The sequence below is a fragment of the Tarenaya hassleriana genome, unplaced genomic scaffold, assembly GCF_000463585.1.
Source record: "Tarenaya hassleriana unplaced genomic scaffold, ASM46358v1 Cleome1, whole genome shotgun sequence".
NCBI lineage: Eukaryota > Viridiplantae > Streptophyta > Magnoliopsida > Brassicales > Cleomaceae > Tarenaya > Tarenaya hassleriana.
The window spans coordinates 5,392,056-5,412,115 of NW_010960187.1; the positions used below are offsets into that span (position 1 = coordinate 5,392,056).

The 20,060-nt window shown below is 39.3% G+C and overlaps 4 protein-coding genes across 9 annotated transcripts in view; 1 reads left to right on the forward strand and 3 right to left on the reverse strand.

Annotated features, from left to right (window-relative positions):
* Positions 1–5,397, reverse strand: part of LOC104812869 (DNA-directed RNA polymerase II subunit 2) — a 7,712-nt gene extending 2,315 nt beyond the window's left edge. For 2 of the 3 annotated variants that reach the window (XM_010540266.1, XM_010540257.1), the window contains exons 1-19: positions 5,061–5,397; positions 4,248–4,469; positions 3,862–4,152; positions 3,563–3,760; positions 3,178–3,242; positions 2,987–3,073; positions 2,710–2,830; positions 2,308–2,352; positions 2,077–2,214; positions 1,865–1,937; positions 1,611–1,687; positions 1,430–1,537; positions 1,227–1,343; positions 977–1,132; positions 791–895; positions 559–684; positions 393–470; positions 178–273; positions 9–94 (exon numbers count right to left, since the gene is read on the reverse strand). In XM_010540266.1, coding sequence (XP_010538568.1) covers positions 9–94; positions 178–273; positions 393–470; positions 559–684; positions 791–895; positions 977–1,132; positions 1,227–1,343; positions 1,430–1,537; positions 1,611–1,687; positions 1,865–1,937; positions 2,077–2,214; positions 2,308–2,352; positions 2,710–2,830; positions 2,987–3,073; positions 3,178–3,242; positions 3,563–3,760; positions 3,862–4,152; positions 4,248–4,469; positions 5,061–5,306 — 2,435 coding nt within the window. In that variant the 5' untranslated portion in view covers positions 5,307–5,397. Of the gene's footprint in view, positions 1–5; positions 95–177; positions 274–392; positions 471–558; positions 685–790; positions 896–976; positions 1,133–1,226; positions 1,344–1,429; positions 1,538–1,610; positions 1,688–1,864; positions 1,938–2,076; positions 2,215–2,307; positions 2,353–2,709; positions 2,831–2,986; positions 3,074–3,177; positions 3,243–3,562; positions 3,761–3,861; positions 4,153–4,247; positions 4,470–5,060 lie in introns of all 3 variants that reach the window. The other variant, XM_019202619.1, reaches the window with a different exon arrangement.
* A 1,835-nt stretch (positions 5,398–7,232) lies between these two features.
* Positions 7,233–9,750, forward strand: LOC104812881. The gene is made up of 5 exons (XM_010540279.1): positions 7,233–7,347; positions 8,608–8,661; positions 8,901–9,004; positions 9,262–9,300; positions 9,393–9,750. Exons 1-5 carry the CDS (start codon positions 7,272–7,274, stop codon positions 9,534–9,536), a joined length of 417 nt encoding a protein of 138 aa, XP_010538581.1. The 5' UTR covers positions 7,233–7,271; the 3' UTR covers positions 9,537–9,750.
* A 256-nt stretch (positions 9,751–10,006) lies between these two features.
* Positions 10,007–11,965, reverse strand: LOC104812890 (sphingolipid delta(4)-desaturase DES1-like). The gene is made up of 2 exons (XM_010540291.2): positions 11,660–11,965; positions 10,007–11,163 (listed from the first exon to the last, which is right to left on the reverse strand). Exons 1-2 carry the CDS (start codon positions 11,831–11,833, stop codon positions 10,333–10,335), a joined length of 1,005 nt encoding a protein of 334 aa, XP_010538593.1. The 5' UTR covers positions 11,834–11,965; the 3' UTR covers positions 10,007–10,332.
* A 490-nt stretch (positions 11,966–12,455) lies between these two features.
* On the reverse strand, positions 12,456–19,790 carry LOC104812899 (mediator of RNA polymerase II transcription subunit 16). Of its 4 annotated transcripts, XM_010540312.2 has the most exons (17): positions 19,613–19,789; positions 19,178–19,488; positions 19,029–19,097; positions 18,831–18,919; positions 18,623–18,735; positions 18,388–18,489; positions 18,012–18,102; positions 17,274–17,870; positions 16,430–17,057; positions 16,259–16,338; positions 15,896–15,978; positions 15,208–15,444; positions 14,745–14,916; positions 14,037–14,542; positions 13,584–13,760; positions 13,119–13,496; positions 12,456–12,992 (listed from the first exon to the last, which is right to left on the reverse strand). In XM_010540312.2, exons 2-17 carry the CDS (start codon positions 19,459–19,461, stop codon positions 12,846–12,848), a joined length of 3,753 nt encoding a protein of 1,250 aa, XP_010538614.1. In that variant the 5' UTR covers positions 19,462–19,488; positions 19,613–19,789; the 3' UTR covers positions 12,456–12,845. The 4 variants fall into 4 exon arrangements, with proteins under 4 accessions (XP_010538614.1, XP_010538623.1, XP_010538605.1 ...); XM_010540321.2 differs by having other exon boundaries at positions 18,018–18,102; positions 19,178–19,790; XM_010540303.2 differs by having other exon boundaries at positions 19,178–19,789.
* Positions 19,791–20,060: the final 270 nt, after the last annotated feature.

A 20,060-nucleotide genomic window follows, 5' to 3' on the forward strand; every position in this document is an offset into this window, starting at 1 on the left:
ATCGGAAGAAACCACGATCTATTGAAGATTGGTTCATAATGACTGAATCTTCTTGGTTATAACCAGAGTAGCATGAAATGGCTACAATAGCATTCTGCAGGAGGATGAAGAAAAACAAGAGTCTTTCAGAAAAGATCCAGAGCTGAATTATGACAAGTCTACTGATAAAAAACTCACAATGCCAGCTGGAAGCTGCCTAAAGTGAAGATGCTCCATAGCCCTTGTAGTAACAAGAGGCTTCTGAGGGTAATAGAGAACATAGGCCAGAGTATCCTGGGCAACAAAGCCAAATGACAGTATCAGACACTTAGCATGATGTCTTTAACTATAAGATGTGGGGAACAGAATAATGTGAAAGGTATAGAAACATTATCAGAAGTCTCGAAATCTACCATGCGGAATTGGTAGTTGGTGACATATATGCCCATCGCTTGCTTACCCATGGCAGATTGGTATGTGTTACGAGGTGACTGGTTAATTAAAGCACAGAAGTTAGCTTTGACTTGAATTGCATTACAAATTGATTCTGAAAGAGAAGACCATCGAATAAAAAGATACCTGATTATGGTCAGGAAACGGAATAATTGAAGCACATACACCCAATATCAACGATGGGTGAACCTCACAGTGTGTATAAGTATCAGAATAAGCTTCTTCAGGGCGCAATTTAGCTTGTACCAGATCCTACAATAAAATTTTGCAACAAAATTTTCCATATAAACCAATGCACAAGAGGTCCATTTTCTCAAGAGTCAAGACACATTCGACCGTAAGAAGTTGCATCACTCACATTGATAGTCATGGAAATCATCGTCGTCTCTTCTTCCTCTGTATCTATATATTCTATAAAACCCTTTGCTACAAGGTCATGCCAGCCACCTTCTTCAGAGCTTTCCTGAGTTGACATAAAAAGGTTACTAAAGCCAGGTAAAGACCGCAGGCAGCTCGAGAACAATAAAGGACAACATAATGGTACCCTTTGTTGCAAAGCATAGATATCCTTCTTCTTTATTAGAAGCGACTGATTCTCAACAATGAATAATGGACGACTGCACCTGCCATAGTCGGTATAAATCCGGAGCTCCTTGAGACGAATATCTCTAACAACACCGACTTCAGTGTTAACATCAACCTGCATGAGCAAAGAGAAAAACACCAATCCATTACAATTCACCTTTTATATTCTAAAACACAAATTGAAATAGATAAAAGAAAAGTATACTAACCCGTCTTCTCAAACGTCTCAATGTTTTTACTAACATATCAGGATCTCGATGAATTCCAACCCAACATCCATTAACAAAAATTTTAGTTGCCTGGGGAATAACTGCTGGAGAGATTTCCTATAATCAAGAAAGACTATTGAGGAACCACAAGCAAAGAACTGGCATAATTTGAGTAGGGAAACTAAAGGCAGACTGCTACAGACCTCAAAATTTTCAGTACCCCATTCTTCCAAAAATTCCAATATGGGGTAGGCAGCTGACCCAACTGTTATGTAGACCATGAGTGCCAAGTTTTTCACCAGACCACAAGCCTGCAATAACAAATTGTGATCACTGATAATCTAAACAAGACCCACGAATAACCCTTGAATGAGACAAGTGTACCTGTCCTTCAGGCGTTTCAGCAGGGCACATCATTCCCCACTGTGAGTTGTGCAGTTGTCGCGGTTTTGCCAATTTTCCTGGGGAAATGAACATCAAATAAGATTCAAGAAAGGACAAATGAAAATGCAGTAGTTACAAACTAATATAACTAGAAAGTTGGTACATAGCTAGAAAGAACACTATGTCTAATAGCCACCAGTTACTTTAACAGATAAATAGTAGAAACAAAAGCAAAGACAATGGTGAGGTTTTACCTTCACGTCCTATAGGAGAATTCAACCGCCTTAAGTGTGACAAAGTGGAAGCATATGTTAATCGATTTAACACCTATTAACAATAAAAAAATTATAACCATGCCTTGTACAAATCAACAAACAAACTACCAACCACATTTCCAAAACCTAAGAAATATATATCAAGTAATACATAGACAGATAGAATGAAGAAATAAAGCAACATTCAAAACCTGCGAGACTCCAGCTCTGGTACCAGCAGCATTCGCTTGCCCCCAATTCCCAGTAGCAAGAGAATATTTGAGGCCAGATGTGATAGTCTTAGCCTTAATAGCAAATTGAAGATTGACATCCTTTCCATTGTCAACACACTGTTAAGACACATGGGTTAAGTGTTCTCAATACATAAATAACATGCTTAAATTAGAGTGTCTGGCTAAGAGACAAAATGGTTAGCAAAAAACCTTCTGTACATAAGATCTAACATCCCTTGTCAGCTTTCTGAAAAGCTGCATGCATAAAGAAAACGGTGAAACACGTTAGAGACAGTTAAAAGAGAAAAAACTTTCTAAGTTTTTGTCAACGCTCTAAAGAAAACCAAGAGATTTCTCTTGTTGATTTCTCATCTTACATTTTTAGCATATATATCAAGAAAAGAAAAAAAAAATCAAAACTTCACAAACGGATATCAATGATGTCTGACCTCATTGAGACCTTCTTAAGCGTACAAGTTCTTCAACTATAAAAGGGTAATCCTAATTCTTTTCATTAATCTTATGCTTGTTCAGAACAAGTCAAACAGAAAGAAGTACGCCTTTGCATCATATCCTAAGACTAGTCCCAAAAAAAAGCAGCTGGTGACAAACCATTCTAAACAAGCCTCCAAGTAAAGGACCGGCAAGATCCAGCCTTTTGTTGCCATAATGATCCCTGTCATCTTCTGGCCTCCGGCCAATAGCACAAAGCAGCAAACGGTGTATGATATACCTAAGAATTACAACAATGAAACCATATGAACACCTTAAGAATATACAATTCAAAATAAGGTTAAGGAAGATGAGCCTAAGAGTTGTAAAAAATGAAACCGTACGAGTCATTTAAGAATATACAATTCAAAATAAGATGAGGAAGATGAACACCCACCCAAAATAATATGCCTTCTTCGTCTCACAAAAATCCCCAGTTCCAACATGAGGAAGCATTTCTTTCTGAAGGATATCTTTAGCATACCTGAAATTATATTATTATAATATAACATAACTTGTGAATGAACATTTTGATACTTGAAACACAAAATTATAGCGCTCAATTCTATCTGTTAGATCATCACTTACTTTATCCTCTTATCCCTGGTTACTCCGACAGTTGCTCCACGTTTCCCTATATAGTCAAGCGCAACCTGAAGCAGTAATATGGTTAACTAATTTGTATAAGAATACAAAGCATCAACATCATTTTTCAGCACCAAAAGCACAGTATCATAGCATACATAATATACGTTCTCAACCAAATAAAATGGTGAAATTCACTTCTGCAGCATCTATAGCAGTAGATTGTAAACGGCCGGACAATATATTGGTGTTAATTCCCGCAGAAAAAGGAAAGTAGTATGTGCAATTTGCAATTCCACAATTCCATTAGAAGCAAAAATAAACAAATAAAGCATGCCCTAAGCTTCAAAAAACCATCTAAACACACAACAATATGGACAAGGGAAACCTGTTGATTTTGAATAACAAAGGCTTCTTCCAAGGAAGGCCGGAGCAATTCCATCATCTGAGTATCGGAAAAATCATAGCAAATGTGTTCCAATATGTCCTTATCCGCAACAAATCCTAATGCTCGAAACACAATGATAATAGGAATTTCAGTTCTGATGTATGGAAGGGTGCAGCGAATATACTGCCCAGACGACCCCTGCATCCATTTGCAACACAGAATATAATCCATTTACCGTTTTCTGTGGTTTAAAAAAAAGGAGAATATTCCAGTCAAAGTCAGAAGAAATTTTCTCTTACCCCTTTGGAACTGGCTCGAGAAAGCATACGAACAAACATTGTGCTTGGAGGCCTATTTTGGTTCTCAGCCATGGAACGAACTTCAGCTACATAGGCGTATTTATTCGGTTGCCTCTTCTTGAAAACATAAACATGATTTGTGCTCATCTTTTCCTGAGCAATAAGAACTTTTTCACTCCCATTAATTATAAAGTATCCACCTTGGTCGTAGGGGCACTCCCCTAGCTCTGTTAAATCTTTCTCCGAATTCTGATACAAGGTACAATAGCTAGACCGAAGCATAATAGGAACCTAACAAACACCACAAAACAATAATAACGTATTGCTGTTAGAATCATATACCACACAATGTTCGTTAATCATCCCACAATATTAAAATAACACACCTTGCCAATAAAAACTTTGGTAAAATCCTGTGTTTCCGTAACTTCCTCACCATCATGGCCTTTCTTGATAACTCTCTTAGTAACATCTACATACAATGGTGCAGAATACGTGAGATTCCTCAACCTCGCAGCCTTGGGAAACAAGGTTGCAGTCTCTCCATCAGACTCTGTCATCATTGGTTTACTCAAATAAATCTGGCCAAAGCTGATCTTGTAGATTGTCTGCGCGAAAACAGATATCAGATATCCAGCGACAAGGCATTAACATATTAACTGGCCCATCCAATGCCACGCTAAAATGACCTTCATATATGCAAAGAAACCCAAAACAGAACCATAAAGCACTGCCAAACAACTTGAAAAAAGTGCAAAACGCCGAATATAGTACTAAGTAAGGACAAGGACCTGACCCAAGTTTGATCAAATAACACAGCAGTGAGTGAGAAAAGATTTTCAATGAAATTATAGAGAATCATGAGAAGAATAGACCCTGTCTGCAACAGAGGGATGGAAGATAAACTCGAAACTAGTATAGCCGCCCAGCTGATAAAAATCCAAAATTCAACACGGGAAAGGACCAAGTCGAAAATTTTTAAGCCGAAAATGACAACAGTCATTACCAGAGTAGCCTCAAAACGACTACACAAAATCCCGAGAAGCGTAAGCCCTAACTGTAACAGAGACGTGGAAACTAACTCAAGAACCAATCCAATAAAGAGAACAACCACCACAGAACCCATAAGCCCAGAAAAATTTCTATTGCCCCGTGGAGTGAAAACCCTAGAAAAACGGGGGAGAGAAACACAGAAGAACCTCAGCGAAATCAGACTGGTGACCGGGATTGTGCTGCGACTCTGGTCGGATCTCGATATTAGCGGATTCATCAACAATTTCCTGCATCGTGTTCTGAATGAACTCGTCGAAAGAATCGAGCTGTTGACGCACGAGACCTTTCTCCTCGAAGTAGGCGGAGATGACGGCCCAAGCGTCCTCCTGGGTGATATCCTCGTCATCATCTTCATCTACGTATTGCTGTTCGTATTCGTTGTAATCCTCCATTGTAACACTGAGAAGCACGGTAGCGAGAGCAAGCAAAGAAGGAACAAGAACGCTGAGAGAGAGCAAAAACAGCGCCTCTCTGTTCAAATGAAGTTCCGCAAAAAATCGTTCTTTTATTTGCGGTGGCCGGTGACATAAAAGGAAGTAGGATTTTGACCGGTCAACGGGATACAACCGGTTAAGGGCTAACCGGTTCAGTGAACAAAGAATTCTATAAACCAAACCAAACCAAACCCATAAATATTAGGGAAAATGACATTTTCTTACACCAACTTTGCAAAATGTGACCTTTTACTACACGAATTTTTAATTTGACAAAAAACTACACCAAATTATCAAATGTGCCAAATTGATACACGAACTACCCAATTTAACTGCAATTTCCTACACAATCCGAAAACGGTGTTAAGTGTCCGTTAACCGCTGACGTGGCACGCCACGTGGCGGCTGATGGGGTACGCCATATATATTTTTTGCCACATCAGCATGCCACGTCATATTTTTTAAAAAATTCCGAAAAATATGAAAAAAAATCGTTTTTTTTTAATTTAAAATAAAATAAATAAATAGCAATATATATATATATATATATATTCATATATATTCATATCTATATACAAATAAAAATATAAATATATATACTCCTATATAAAAATATATAACTATATATATACAAAATAAAAAACATACACATATATATACAAACATCTATACAAATATATATATACATATACATACAAACAAATATATTTATATATACATATACATATATAAACACATATATATGTATATATATATATGCATATACATACATACATACAAAATAAAAAAAATCACACATTTGTACATAGATATGAATACATATATATACATGTATATGTATTTATATATGTATGTGTATATATATAAATATACTTGTATGCATGTATATGCATATATATTTGTATAAATGCATGTATATATGTGTATATTTTTATTTGATATATATAGAAATATATATACATAAAAGTATTTATATTTATATTTGTATTTGTATGTGGATATGAATATATATATATATGTGTGATTTTTTTTATATTTTGTATGTATGTATGTATGTATGTATGTATGTATATGCATATGTATATATACATATAAAAGTATTTATATTTATATTTGTATTTGTATGTGGATATGAATATATATATATATGTGTGATTTTTTTTATATTTTGTATGTATGTATGTATGTATGTATGTATGTATATGCATATGTATATATACATATATATGTGTTTATATATGTATATGTATATATAAATATATTTGTTTGTATGTATATGTATATATATATTTGTATAGATGTTTGTATATATATGTGTATGTTTTTTATTTTGTATATATATTTATATTTTTATTTGTATATAGATATGAATATATATGTATATTTTTTTTTGCTGTTTATTTATTTTATTTTAAATTTTAAAAAAAAAAATCGATTTTTTTCATATTTTTTCGGAATTTTTTTTTAAAATATGACGTGGCATGCTGATGTAGCAAAAAATCTATGTGGCGTACCACGTCAGCCGCCACGTGGCGTGCCACGTCAGCGGCGGGGAACAGGCCATTAACACCGTTCGGATTGTGTAGGAAATTGCAGTTAAATTGGGTAATTCGTGTATCAATTTGGCACATTTGATAATTTGGTGTAGTTTTTTGTCAAATTAAAAATTTATATAGAAAAATGTCATATTTTGCAAAGTTGGCTTAAAAAAATGTCATTTTCCCTAAATATGACAAATGTTAACAAACCGGTCAGAAACCCGAACCGTACCGAATGGTCGGATCCATCCGGTTTCCGGGGCAAGCCCACTGACCCGGGATAGTTGAAAAGTAAATACCCTTTGCTATTTATAACACAAGTGTTCGGCCTTTGGTTCTAGTTTCCCGACACTTTGGCAGTGGGAAGAGAGAGAGGGCGAGAGGGATGATACCGCATCAATGGTCGTCGCCGTGCAGAAACGAATGCACCCACAAATATGCAGCTCTGACGCAGATTCCATGTACGCATCTCTCTTTTCGTCTTTCTTTTCCGTTTGTCTTTTTCTTTGCGTTATTTGGTTGTGTTGAATGGATCCGTAATGGTTCAGTGCTTGTTGATAAAGATGGTCGCTTTCTGTTATGGGCGAATTTGTTTCGTTTTGTAGTTTGCAGTAATAAATTCTGTGTCCATCGACTTGTGGGAGTCATGTAAGATTTGTGGATTGAGTGAAGAATTTGAGGTTCCAGAGCATTCCCGTTGGAAATTTATTTTAATAGCCCTTGATGTTTGGCAATGTGAGATTTCCTTTTATGGAGTTTGATTTCAGATGTTCTCTTGGGATGTATTTAGGGTTGGAGGAGGATAAGGGGAGAAAACCAAAATTCGAAGCTTGTTGCTTGATGTAGTTAATTGGGTTATTCAGCGGATCTGCCAACCTTTTCAACACCTGGTTTTTCCTTTGAAGTTCAGTTGAAAAGTCGATTTCTTTTATGAACAATTGTTCATACGTTTAGCTTTTTTTGCTGGTAATCATAGAAACCCCATATAGTCCTGGAGTGAACTGGGCGTAGAATGATTGTGGCGCACTACATTTGTGGATATGGTTAGTTTTACTACAGCAGAATGCGTTTAGTTTTGTGTGGATATAGGCTATAGCAAAGCTATATATGAAGTGTAAAGCAGACAGCCTTAGTTGGAATGTAACGTAATATATCGGTGATTTGGCTTTACAGTTTTACGACAGAAATTGGTGATTTGGCTTTTACAGTGGACTTTCAAGCATTTAGGTTAGACATTCTCCTGGTGGCCAGATTTTTAGACGGCTAAAAATTGCTCCCCTGATTGCATTGAATCCATCTGCCTGTAAATTTGCCATGGCTCTTTATATGAGGACTCTGGAGAACACAGATGGGGGAATTTTCCTGTTATGAGTTTCAGACATTGAACATAGCCGGATGGATGGTTGCATTTTCTAAGACATTGCTTTTATTTTAATGATTTGACTTTTGCTCCACGTCCTGAATTCTGCTCTTTGTGCTTCTTCCAGTGTCATGTGCTTGAAACACGTCAGTGACCTTTGTTTCTTTCTCTTTGATGAGCTTTAATATCCATTGATCTTTCTAGTCCAGTCTTGGCCATTAAGGATAGTTGGTTTCCATTTATCCTTCATGCCGTGTTTCTTAACACTCTTCCAGGATTATTGGATATCTGTTTTTGTTTCTCTCGAACAAACAATACTTACAAGTTACAAGTCGCTGATGGATAAACCCCAAATTTGCAGGGAGAGTATTCTGCAAAAAGGGATGTGATGCCGATGGTGACACATGGGAAGAATGTAAGCATTTCTTACTTTGAAAATTAAGAGTGCACGCAGTATATCCACACACAAACACAGACATTTTTGCAACTGATGTGGGGGTTGAACATATGTTCTCTACAAAACATCATATGGCTAGTTAACCTCATACGAGATGGATGGTGAAGACATGTTCTATACAAAAACATCATCACGTGTCTAGTTAGCTTCGTGTGAAATGGATGATGAATTGATGTATAGCTATCTTCTTTTTATAGGTGTGGAAGAATGCAATGAGATATGCTATAAAGATCCCGTGTTAAAGGACCGCCAGTGGAGCGCATACATTGACCGTTCTCCTGGAGCTGCCAGCTACTCTGAAGTATTCATTCGCCTTCTTCTGAAAACCCCTTTTGTCTATTGATTCCTTTTACATCCTGAAGGTTTAATGAACGACTTAGTAAATGGTACCAAAGGAATCCCTTTCATTCTTAAAACATGGCTCCACTGAAAGTGAAGGTCTTACAGATAAAAACTCTCATCCTCTGATTCATCCAAATGGAAGAAACAAACCATACGATATTGCAGATCGAGTAATCACAGTCGTAACACTTCTTATCTGTGTTCTTTGGTATTCAGGAATGTTTTCATGCATGTGTAGCAGGATGTGGTTATAAGGTACTGCACTCAACGTTCTATTAGGCATAAATGCCCGACTTTTTTTTCCTTCGGTTGATGGAATTGTAAACTGGAAATGTTCTTTCCTGCAGTTTGATGTTGAGTCGGAGAAAGTTGACAACGTGAAGCCAAAGAGATCGCCGCCGCCCCCACCACCTCCGAAGCCAAGCCCACCTCTCTCATCACAACACCCGAAACAGTCAACTTCCGAGGATTTTCCTGCAACTTCTGCTTGACATTTCACTTTCCTCTGCATTTTTTCCCATCCTAATTTACCACAAAAACTTGGCAATTTTGGTCTCTGATCTTAGATAGCTTCTGTTCTTCTCATGCAATCTGTTTTTCCTTCTATGATCTAATGTTTTCCTAATGAAATGTGAGGATAGAAATTGGTGTTGTATTGGAAGAGGATCCAATCCAAAGTCTTAATACATTTTTACGTTAAATTCACGTGATTTTATCACTAAAGTAGACTTCTCCTCTTCAGATGATAAGTTTACAAGATCCATCATACTCATGTTGACATGCATTCAAATTCCAGTTTTCTTGTAAAATGTTTGAACCATGTAAACTTGCACACAAATGATTCGCAGTGTTCAAGCCACAGATGCAAAGGCCAGCCACACAACATTTTTTTTTTCAAACAAAAAAACCTCTAAGCATTTTTCTTTCTTGTGTGTGAGAATCGTAGAGACCAACATAAACATCCAACCAAAACAAAATGTAAATTAAAGTGTTCAACTTTGGTCTTTTAAGGTCAAAACACCAAAACCGGTTTATGTCAGACAGAAGACAAAAAATGATTAAAGAAATAAACAACACATCCCAAACCGAAGTGTTGAACTTTGGTCTTTTAAGATCAAACATGACGGCCACTTCCACACTAAACCAACACCAAACCAATGTTCTAGATCTCTTCAAGACTGTCTCCCTCAAGAAACACACACAAAAAAACAACCAATAGTTGATAGAGCCTTTGAGCAAAACAAAAAACAGCTTTTGATGTCGGGATTGAGGAGCAAGAAGATCTACTCAGTCTTTTTTTGTAGTTGTTGTTGAGAGCTTCCTCTTCATTCTGCTAAAAGGACTCACTGTACTGTCCATAATGTACATATATATCACCTGACTCCATGACTTGTACGACTCTAATCCTTCGTAGTATTCAGGTGCCATTTCCCTCACCTTGTGCAGCTTGTTTCCCGCGATTCTCGGGAAATCGTGATGCTCGTTGTGATAACCTACACTCCATGTCAGTAGATTCAAAGGGCCGTAGTAGGAGTAAGTTTCTTGGTCGGGCTTGAACACATAGTGCTCCGAGATAAAATGGCCTGCCATCGGATGCATGCCACCACCCACGAATGTCGAAAGTATAAGGTAAGCGAATGACCTCCATCCACAGAACTGAACCATTGCCACGTCGAGACCAATCTGAACAAACAGGTTAATGAACTCCCAGTGGCCTGGAGGCTTTGGTTTCAGAAACAAGGGCCTAAGTGCATAGAAGAAGAGTTGTAAGAACACCCAGATTGTCTTGGCAAACACGTTTTTGACGAGATGGGCTTCTGTGTAACTCGGGACGTCCATGTCTATGCCGTCTACTCCTTGGAAACGATGGTGCTCGAGATGGTACTTTTGGAAGGTCACAGACATTGGTACACCGATGGGGAGGTTGGCGAAAATCCCGAGCCACCGGTTGTAGACAGGAGTCGAAAAGGCGAGATTGTGGCTGAGCTCGTGGATCGCCAAGAAAAGATTGTGATTGAGAAAAGAACCGAAGAAATATGCAATTGTCAAAATCTTCAACCACCCTGCATCATGAAGGAGAGCAGCTGTTGAGAGCTGGAGCAAAACTACCATCGAGATCTGCAAATCAAAGCATGACAACGAGGGTGAAATTCAACTGATTCTCGACGCCACTGCAATGGCTTGAGCAAGAAGGTTAAAAAAAAAGAGATAAAGCTCGGCGAAACCATCATTTTGTACACTGTAGATGATATAATAACGCTGACAAAACAAATGTTTCGATACATCAATGATCTTTACCAACTTACAACAACCTATTTTATTGATTACTAAAAGGAGAAATACTACAATGGACCACAACCTGAACGCGGGCGACCGATTGTATTCAATTGAAAATAAACCCCAACGTCAAACCAATGAATTTCAGTATCAGATGGAACGGAAGCAACAGAAAAATCTATAAAGGTTATCCTTTGCTGACCCTGACAATGTCAGTCCGTATGAAAAGCGAAACCCATTACCAAAAAGGAGATGAACGACAACAATGCAGTGAAAAACAGACGAGAAAGCTGAAACCCATCACAGATCTGAGAGCGCAGAGCGAAAAAGGAAGGACCTTGATGAAAGCCCAGGGGTCAGGACCGAAAAGATCTTTGATCTGAGGATAACGAGACAGAATCTGACGCCTCCTCGAAGCATGCGGCTCGTCAGTGTACGACCAGAAGAAATCCGTTGCCATGACTACTTCTTCCTCCTCCTCCACAACTCTCTCACGCCCTCCTTTCCCCATTCTCTTTCAGTTCTTCTGTTTCTCCGGCGAGAAGAAGGACAGAGAGGGAAAAAAGGAGATATCTTTGATGGGAGTATGAGGTGCAAGTGCAATTTAGGCGGTGGTGAAGAGACTTTCAATGAGATCAGGAGACAAGACAAAAGAAGAGGGAAGGAGGCACGTGCGCGAGGGTCTCTCTCTCGTCTCTCTATTATTAGACACCTTTTTTCTTCACCTCTTTTTTTTCCCTTTGGACCATCTTTGGCTTTGTCTCTGTTTTGTCTTCTCTTTCCGTTTCTTTTCATGTACAATCTGGCCGCAACATCTGTTCCTCTTTCAGTTCATGTTTGATGTTTCTACTCTTGTGCGTTGATTTCTTTATTCTATTTTGGGATATTTTCCATTCTATGCAATGGACAATTCTCAGTCCACATTGATATTTTCAGTATTTTGTTGGAATTAGTTTTAAGAGCCGATAAAAGCTCTCTCAAGATATTAGTGATCCTTTCCAGTTTTTTAGGCCCTCTCTGCTTTATACATCGGGCTGGATTTCACAGATATAGATTTGCTAGATTTTCTTCAATCCCAAAATGATTTCCTTTCATTCAGCAACCTGAAAAGTGTTGCAATCTACAAAGGAAACAAACCCAAACACCAAGTGTCCGATGCAATTCTCGAACTGGGTCACTGTCTACATTTCTATACAAGGGGTTAAAAGTTTCATGTTTCAACAAAAGAATCCCTTCATCCATGAACCAGACACGAGACTAAATAGAACAAAAGCCAGAATGGGCTTCCAGTGAAACCAAGCTTCAGGGTGTAGCTTCTGAATCCACACCCCTTTTTCACTTCTAACAATCATAGTAGATGATCTTGCTTTCAGTTCCATCAAGATCAACATAAGTTGCAACCACAAGGTGAATACTTTCGCTATTCTAAATGCATATGCTGAGTAGAGGTCTCCTTACTGTTTCCAGCCTTTCTCGAATTCTGTTATTAGTTAAAACTGATTAGCATTTGCCTCTGGTTCATTCTATACCACGCGAACCCATGTTCCACCGCACATGGGACAGCAATAGACCCAACGGCTGATCCACCAAGCCTCTCGTTCATTCTGGTTTGACTGATTGGATATTCCTGGTGAAGCAAATGCTGATGTCTGCCTTAAGCATCTTATGCACTATCACCAAAAAGACATCAAGTATTCAAGTAACAAGTTTTGATTAACGATTATGTATTGAACAGGAATGAAATGTAAAAGATATTATTTTTGTGTTAATTCGTGAAGGGAAACCAGATCAACAACCTTGTACCAAACTCCTTCAAGACCGGTTTTCCATGTTGCTGTGATAACATCCCTCCGAGATCCCATAATACCAAGATACGCACCCAAACCCGCAGAAGTGTTCAGACCAAAAGCTGCATCTCTTTCAGACATCCGACGCTTTCTTGGCCATAGGCTTTGGACTCTGTCATAGACATCATGGATTTCTGAAGAGCTTGTATCAATAAGATCAGTGGAATAACACTGTTTGGAAGTATCATCTGTCGGGATCATATCGTCGGGATCCGACCAAGGCCCACCAAACATGTTTCGTCTATGCCATTCTTCAGACGGAGGATGAAGCTCCAACTCACGAAGTAGAAGACCAGCAGCATCAGCTCCTCTCGGACGAGGCATGTTCTGGTTATGAAGATTTTGTTTAAAAAAAGCATAATTTCATTTCGCAGTTGACCAAACAAAAAACGGAGTAACCAGAGAAGAAAATACCTGCATATGCGGTCCTAAAGCAGCTTCTACCACCTCAGGCAATACAGTGTAATTTCCATCAATATAGTGCAATCGCACCTGGATGTTCCCACTACCTACCTGAGAGACAGGTAAAGGATGTGCCAGACTAGCTGTTCGCCGGCATAGGTCCATCAATATAAGGAAAAGAACTCTCACCTGGAATATCATAAACATACCCGTTAACTCTATCCTGGAAAACTTTTTTATTTCTCTAGCTACTTGAACTATCAACATGCTGCTTTTCTTCAGTTCAATGATCTACAACCCTGATCACATTTGCTCTGTCCCAGTCTCAAAATCATTCTAGCAAGAGTTATGATTATTCTCACTCCATAGTGGTCAGGTCATGATCCCTTCTTGTGCGGAACAAGAGAAAGAGATACGGAAATGAATGGTTTGAATGCAACGGTTACAGGAACAAGGATTGCCTACCTCCTCAAAAGTATATCCTTGACCGGCATTCCCAGAACCCATTTTTGTACGTGGAGCAGGATTTTCGTCAACCCCTTTCACTCCAGTACCCAACTGGGAACTTCTGTTTCCCTGGGCTTCTTCTGTCCTGCTCAGGACAGAGGTTGACTTAACAGAATTTACCTCTTCAATCTTGCCTGCGACTCCAGTTTGAGGCTTTTGAGTACTGATGTCAGGATTTCTCTGTGGAAACCGTGGGACCTGTGCCCGGCGAAAGAAATAACAAAAGAACAACAGCTGGCATAACCGATGAAGAAAATGCGAGTCCCCAATGAGCCGAACAGCAGGTGTTCCTGGAAAAGTTCCAGTGTTGATGCTTATTGGCATGTAGGTCGCTGGACCCCCTATTGCAGTTGCAGTAGCGTTTGACACTCCATCATTTGAGCTACTAATTTTCGCAATCGCACCTTGTACCCAAGCTTGCACTTGCGTGTTTCCGCTGGAGTTCGTAGCACCAGTTTGAGCCGCTGCACGGGACAGTAAATTGTCAAGAATGTACTTTGTATATACCAGTCTGCATGACGCAAAATGCGAATTTTAATGAATACAAGTCATTCTCGAAATATGATCATGTCCTAAAGTGCAACTGAAGTGGGCAGGAAATTTTACAACAAAAGATGAGACAAAACCCTCCTTACATTATACATCACAAAACCAGAGAATACTGACCCTGAGTTGTCGCAGGAGATGAGGCATTTTGTGTCGGACTGGTAACCATAGTGCGGCTACTTCCAGTTCCAGCAGAAACAGCATGGCTTGCCAGTGTCCGGCAGAAACTCGCATAACGCCTCAAACGTGTGATGAAATGAGATGCTAGATCAAGAACAGCATCCACATAAGCCTGCATAATATGATAGCTCACTCACTTTTGTCTTGTCATAAAACAAAATGGCATAACTGAAACAATGCCACATCATGTCTTGAAACAAACAATATGCATTTAATAATTATAAGATGGAAGAACCAAGATCATATCAGACTAATTAACATGTTGACAAATGACAATCGCCTCGTAATAAACAAAAACAAAACAACCGCGTGACCGATTGCCGGAATTGAATCATACAATTCAGTATTTAACAGAAGCACAAAAAAACAATAACACCTATACTTGATCTTGAAGCAATGGTACCTGAATACTGGAAACAAGAACAGGATCGACAGCCATTGCCTCGGGATCGATGCCTGATAATGTCTCCCCATTCGCTTGCCATGGCTCGGAAACCAATCCTGAAGGATTCACAAGAGCAGATTCGATTCCTTTCCCGAGCATGTCTAGCAACAGTCTTGCTTGCATATCTAACACCATGGCACGGACCTCTTGAGCATTGGTTCCTTCAAGCAGTCGGCATTTTATCCTGTCTAGGCACTGAAAACAACAGAAGACAAATTCTTAGCAAAAATAGGATCAACAAGATAGAAGCAAAAAAAAGAGTATAAATACATAACAACAAAAACAGGTGAAAATGGTCTGACAAGAAGCAGAGAGATTGTTACGAACCATATTGAAACGCAGCATCAACTAACACACTAACAACAAGATAGTAGTAGGAGTAGCAGACAAGGAGGTTATGCTTCAAAAACACTGATAACAAAACAAAATAAAAATGCAACTTCAACCATAGGAGAACAAGACCAACATGTTGTTCATGGGATATATAGAAGGTACATACATTTTCAATTAAAATAAATAAATGATAGGAAAAGATGAGCAAAGGTTTCTGAAGACACGTTGAATGCAAATTTCAATAAAATAATGTTAAACACTAAAATCAGGAAATGAGCAGAAATGAAGGTTGGCAAGAGGCTTCAACACATACAGGACCATATTGTTGTCTGTGTTGTGTTGAAGGTAGTGAGTGAAAATCCGCATCCAAGACAGCAATCACACTGTTCAACGAAACTGGAACCATCACAAAAAGGAACATAACATCAGATGGCTTCTATAGTGTATCATATAGATCTTATATTAGCTTGGATTACAATATTTTGCCTCATCATAGAAACATATTTTGAAAGCATGAAAATCTGTTTGTAAATGCTAAGTAAAGAATAAAACAAGAAAGTTCATCTTGTATGGCAAACAAAAAACATTAAAAAAAAAATAAAGGAAGAAAAAAGAAGAATATACACAAATGAATAGAATAGAGATCAAGAAACTTGTAAGCATCAAAACATCATACCGATCCCATCCTCTGCAGCACTCTGTGTACAGCCAACTGCATCCCACCAATCAACTCCAACCAAAAGACTCCACCAGAACCTGTTCGATCAAAAATACATATCACATATTTGATTCAACCATTTAGATCCGTTGCCAATAGCTAGCATCATATATAACAGAGATTCTATACCTCTCTGCGATAGCACGCTCCCAGGTTGATTGATTAATCTTTGATTGGCCACTTGGAAGGGCAGGAGGAAGAATGCGGATAATTTTCAGCATTGTACAGTCCTTGGCAGTATCATGCCAGACGGAAGCTGAGCAACAGCTCGTTGGAGAAAAGGCCGGTGCAGCAATTGCTGATCCAACATTTAGTTGATAGTTTTCGACAGGTGAAAATGTTGGGCCAGAAAATATATGAACACCGCCCCGAAGAAACGCAATAGAAATTTCACCACCATGAGCAGAAAACACAATCCGTGCAAGTGTCCGAATATCACTTGGCAGGTCAAAAGGGTCAAAAATAACCTTGCTGGACTTGTCATCACCGTTATCGGTACTATCAGATTCCTTTGGAGCATCCTCATTAGGTCCTGCTGCAGCTATTTGTTGACTCTTAAAATCATGTGTTGGCGGTATGCTCAAATCCACTCTGGACACCCAGACAGTTTGCATGGGATCCTGCCCACCAGAATTTGATGTTGGGTTTCCAAATATCTGATGCAAAACAACGGGTTGAACACTTGATTCCCAACGCTGCACTCTCCATCCTGTGATTGAAGGGCCTTCATCTGGATCATATGGGGACATGTATTGACCTGCTTATATAGCAACAAGCGTCTTATGAATTCAAAACCTATAGGCACTCATGCTGGCACTGAACCTAAAAAACAGACAGAAAAACTTTTCCCCGTGGTAATTAGTTCTTGAAGATCTTAAGACTTTTCAGAGATGAAAAACAGTGTGCGTAAATCATACAAAACACACGTTCAATTACAGTGAAGCATGAAGTTCAGCAAGAATGAGAACAGTACCTTCAACTATAACGACAGCTATGACAGAACCACCACGAGTTGGATCGAAGGCAACAGCAGTAACTCCAGAACCCCACGTAGTGGTTGCTGCAGACTGAGCTGCAGCCTCAGGACTTACGTAAGCAGAAAAATTAGAAACGGGGGAGCAATTAAGTGATATAAAGTCGCTAGAATCTTGATCTGCCGGTTTCCTTGCTTGCTTTGCTTCAGATATCATGTATTCTTGCCAGCTGAACAAATACGCAGCTAATGGTGCAAAACCTGTCCAATTGGGGGAACTAAGAGATGGTGGCACATGACTGCCTGTAGAGACTTTTGGAGTGGATTGGAATCCATTTCCGGGACCAGGAGTCACCTCCCAGACTACAATTGTAGAGGGGTTCACTATTGGAACCCCGGCCACATGCATGGCCCCATTGTCAGTTATTATGGCATCTGCAGCCATGATCCCGCTAGGCCCCGCACCTAAGACACCTTTACTAGTACTAAACCACTTTGAGGGAGTGCCTCCCTGGTTAGAAGGCCACTGAGACCAATGAAGTTGAACGGAGCCAGATGAGAAAACAGAACACACGCAGAGGAAGTTGGGCCACCGAGCTGCAAGAGATATTAGACAGACTAAGTTATTGTCAAAGATCTTGTCGCGCTTATAAGTCAAAGAAATTGTTCTATTCAGTTAAAAAAGAAATGAATTGTTAAAATTCGAGAAGCGAATTATAAAAAAAAGGTGGAAAGAACCTGAACTTTCAGAGTTATGTGAGAGAAACTTCTCCTCAAAAGTTGACTTTGAGTTTGTAGCAGAACTTGATTTAGACGACAGCCACCGATACTGGTTTTCAAAAACAACCAAACAGAATAAATTCCCAAAGATTGAACTCGGGTGTCAAACTATTAAAGAAAAGCCAAAGACATGAATCTATCATCTAATTATTAATAGTTCCCTAGAAGGTCATGAAAATGCAGTTTGAAGACCTTATGGAGAGCAGTAGTGTTGATCCACCGACAAGGCAAACATCTGTCAACTCCCTCTGGGATTGCCAGGAGGTATGCTTTATAGGGATCATATGATCCAGATAGACTGTCAAAGAAATAAAACATTATAGTAGTAACATACCGGAGAAACCCCTGCTAGCCACTTTGTGACAACAGCAATGTCCTGCCGCCATTCATGCTCACAGTGCCAGGAGGTAGCATCACGCACTAAATTAGCTGGTCCCTGCAAGAACGATCCACATGAAATAATTAAGGAGGGCACCATTAACACATGTAAGGAGTATGATACAGCAGAGTACGAGAAAATCAAAGATAAAGCAAGCTATCCCAAGATGGAAAAGATATCTACCACTTACCTGAGAAGGCTGAATCCAGATAGTTATCCGACCATGAAAATTAGCTATGAGTAAGGCACGAGGACAAGAAGTGGGAGACCATTCGATAAATTGAACGGAATCACGAGGAGAATCTGCAAAAGCGCAAATTCATCATCTGCCATAAACCCAGAAGCAAAACAGCACTTTCTGGATCGAGAGAACTCGCATGATGTATCCAAAATCTTACCCGCTACTACATTGAACACTGCACACTCAGTTGGACGTTCGGGTATCAAGATATGTATGGGGATCCAAAAGGGTGGATTTGCATTGGAGCTACAGCGCAGAAGGGTGTAAGGTGATGATCATGAAAGGTATTCAATAGGAATTTTGCGCCAAAAAATGCATAGACATTTCCATAATTATCCAAAAAAAAAAATCTAACCTTGGAATCCTTGCACAGGTTTCAGAAGCGCAAGCTATAGCGTTTAGTTTCCCGCACCAAGCAACGGCACTGGAAATAGAAAGGAAAGCTCAAAATTGATTAACTAAATCAGTACAGTCTTACAGAGAGAGAGAGACGGAGGATTGAACCTAAAGTTACGGCATAATTCTGGGACGCTCATCTTGTGAAGCAAGTTGGAATTAGGCTGCTTGAGCCTAACACAGAACACGGTGGCCGGACTCACTGAGTCAACCTCCATGGGATCGTCCTCTCTCGCGCCGCCGTCAGCCGATTTCTCCGCCGAATTCTCCTCGGCGGCGACTGAATCCTTTGACTCAGCCGTCTCCTGCGGCTGCACCTCCTCTTCCTCCGCAGTCTCAGCGTCCCCTTCACCGCTGTGACTCTGCGGTGGCTGCTGCAGTTGCTGATTCATCTCAGCAAAAGCCACGAAGCCCTAATCCTGGAATTTATAAATCCAGCGGAAAAGAGGGGGTGACAAAAAAGTCGCGATTGAAGGCGACAGGAAGCACTGTGTACAGCGAGAGAACAGTAGGTGGGGTTTTAGTGCGGGGAAAAAACCAAACCCAAAATCAAAGATCCAATCTTTTTTATTCAGGGTTGTTTGCGTCACCGAGCCGCCGAGTCAAGAAAACTCGGACACGAGTGAGTGGTGTCGGCAAATGCTGTCTGCTTTCTGCTCGTTCTTCGTCCCTTCCTCTCTCTTTTTCGCGTCCAGATCCGTCGTCATTTACCATCAGTTTGTGTTTTCCTGTTCTTTTTTTTTTAACGAAATTAACGAAACAGAGAACATGAGGATAAATCACCCACCTACCATTATTTTCATCCAAAGTTTTTAGATTTTTCAATTATAAGTACAAATCATTCCAAAAATTAGGGTTACAAAGATCAAAACACTCGAAAATTAGAATTTTACACTATGATTAGTTAATTCCCAGAGTTAGGATTATAAAAGATTAAATTGGATCTGGAGATCAATATTTATATGTAATAAAATAATATAAAAATGGTTCG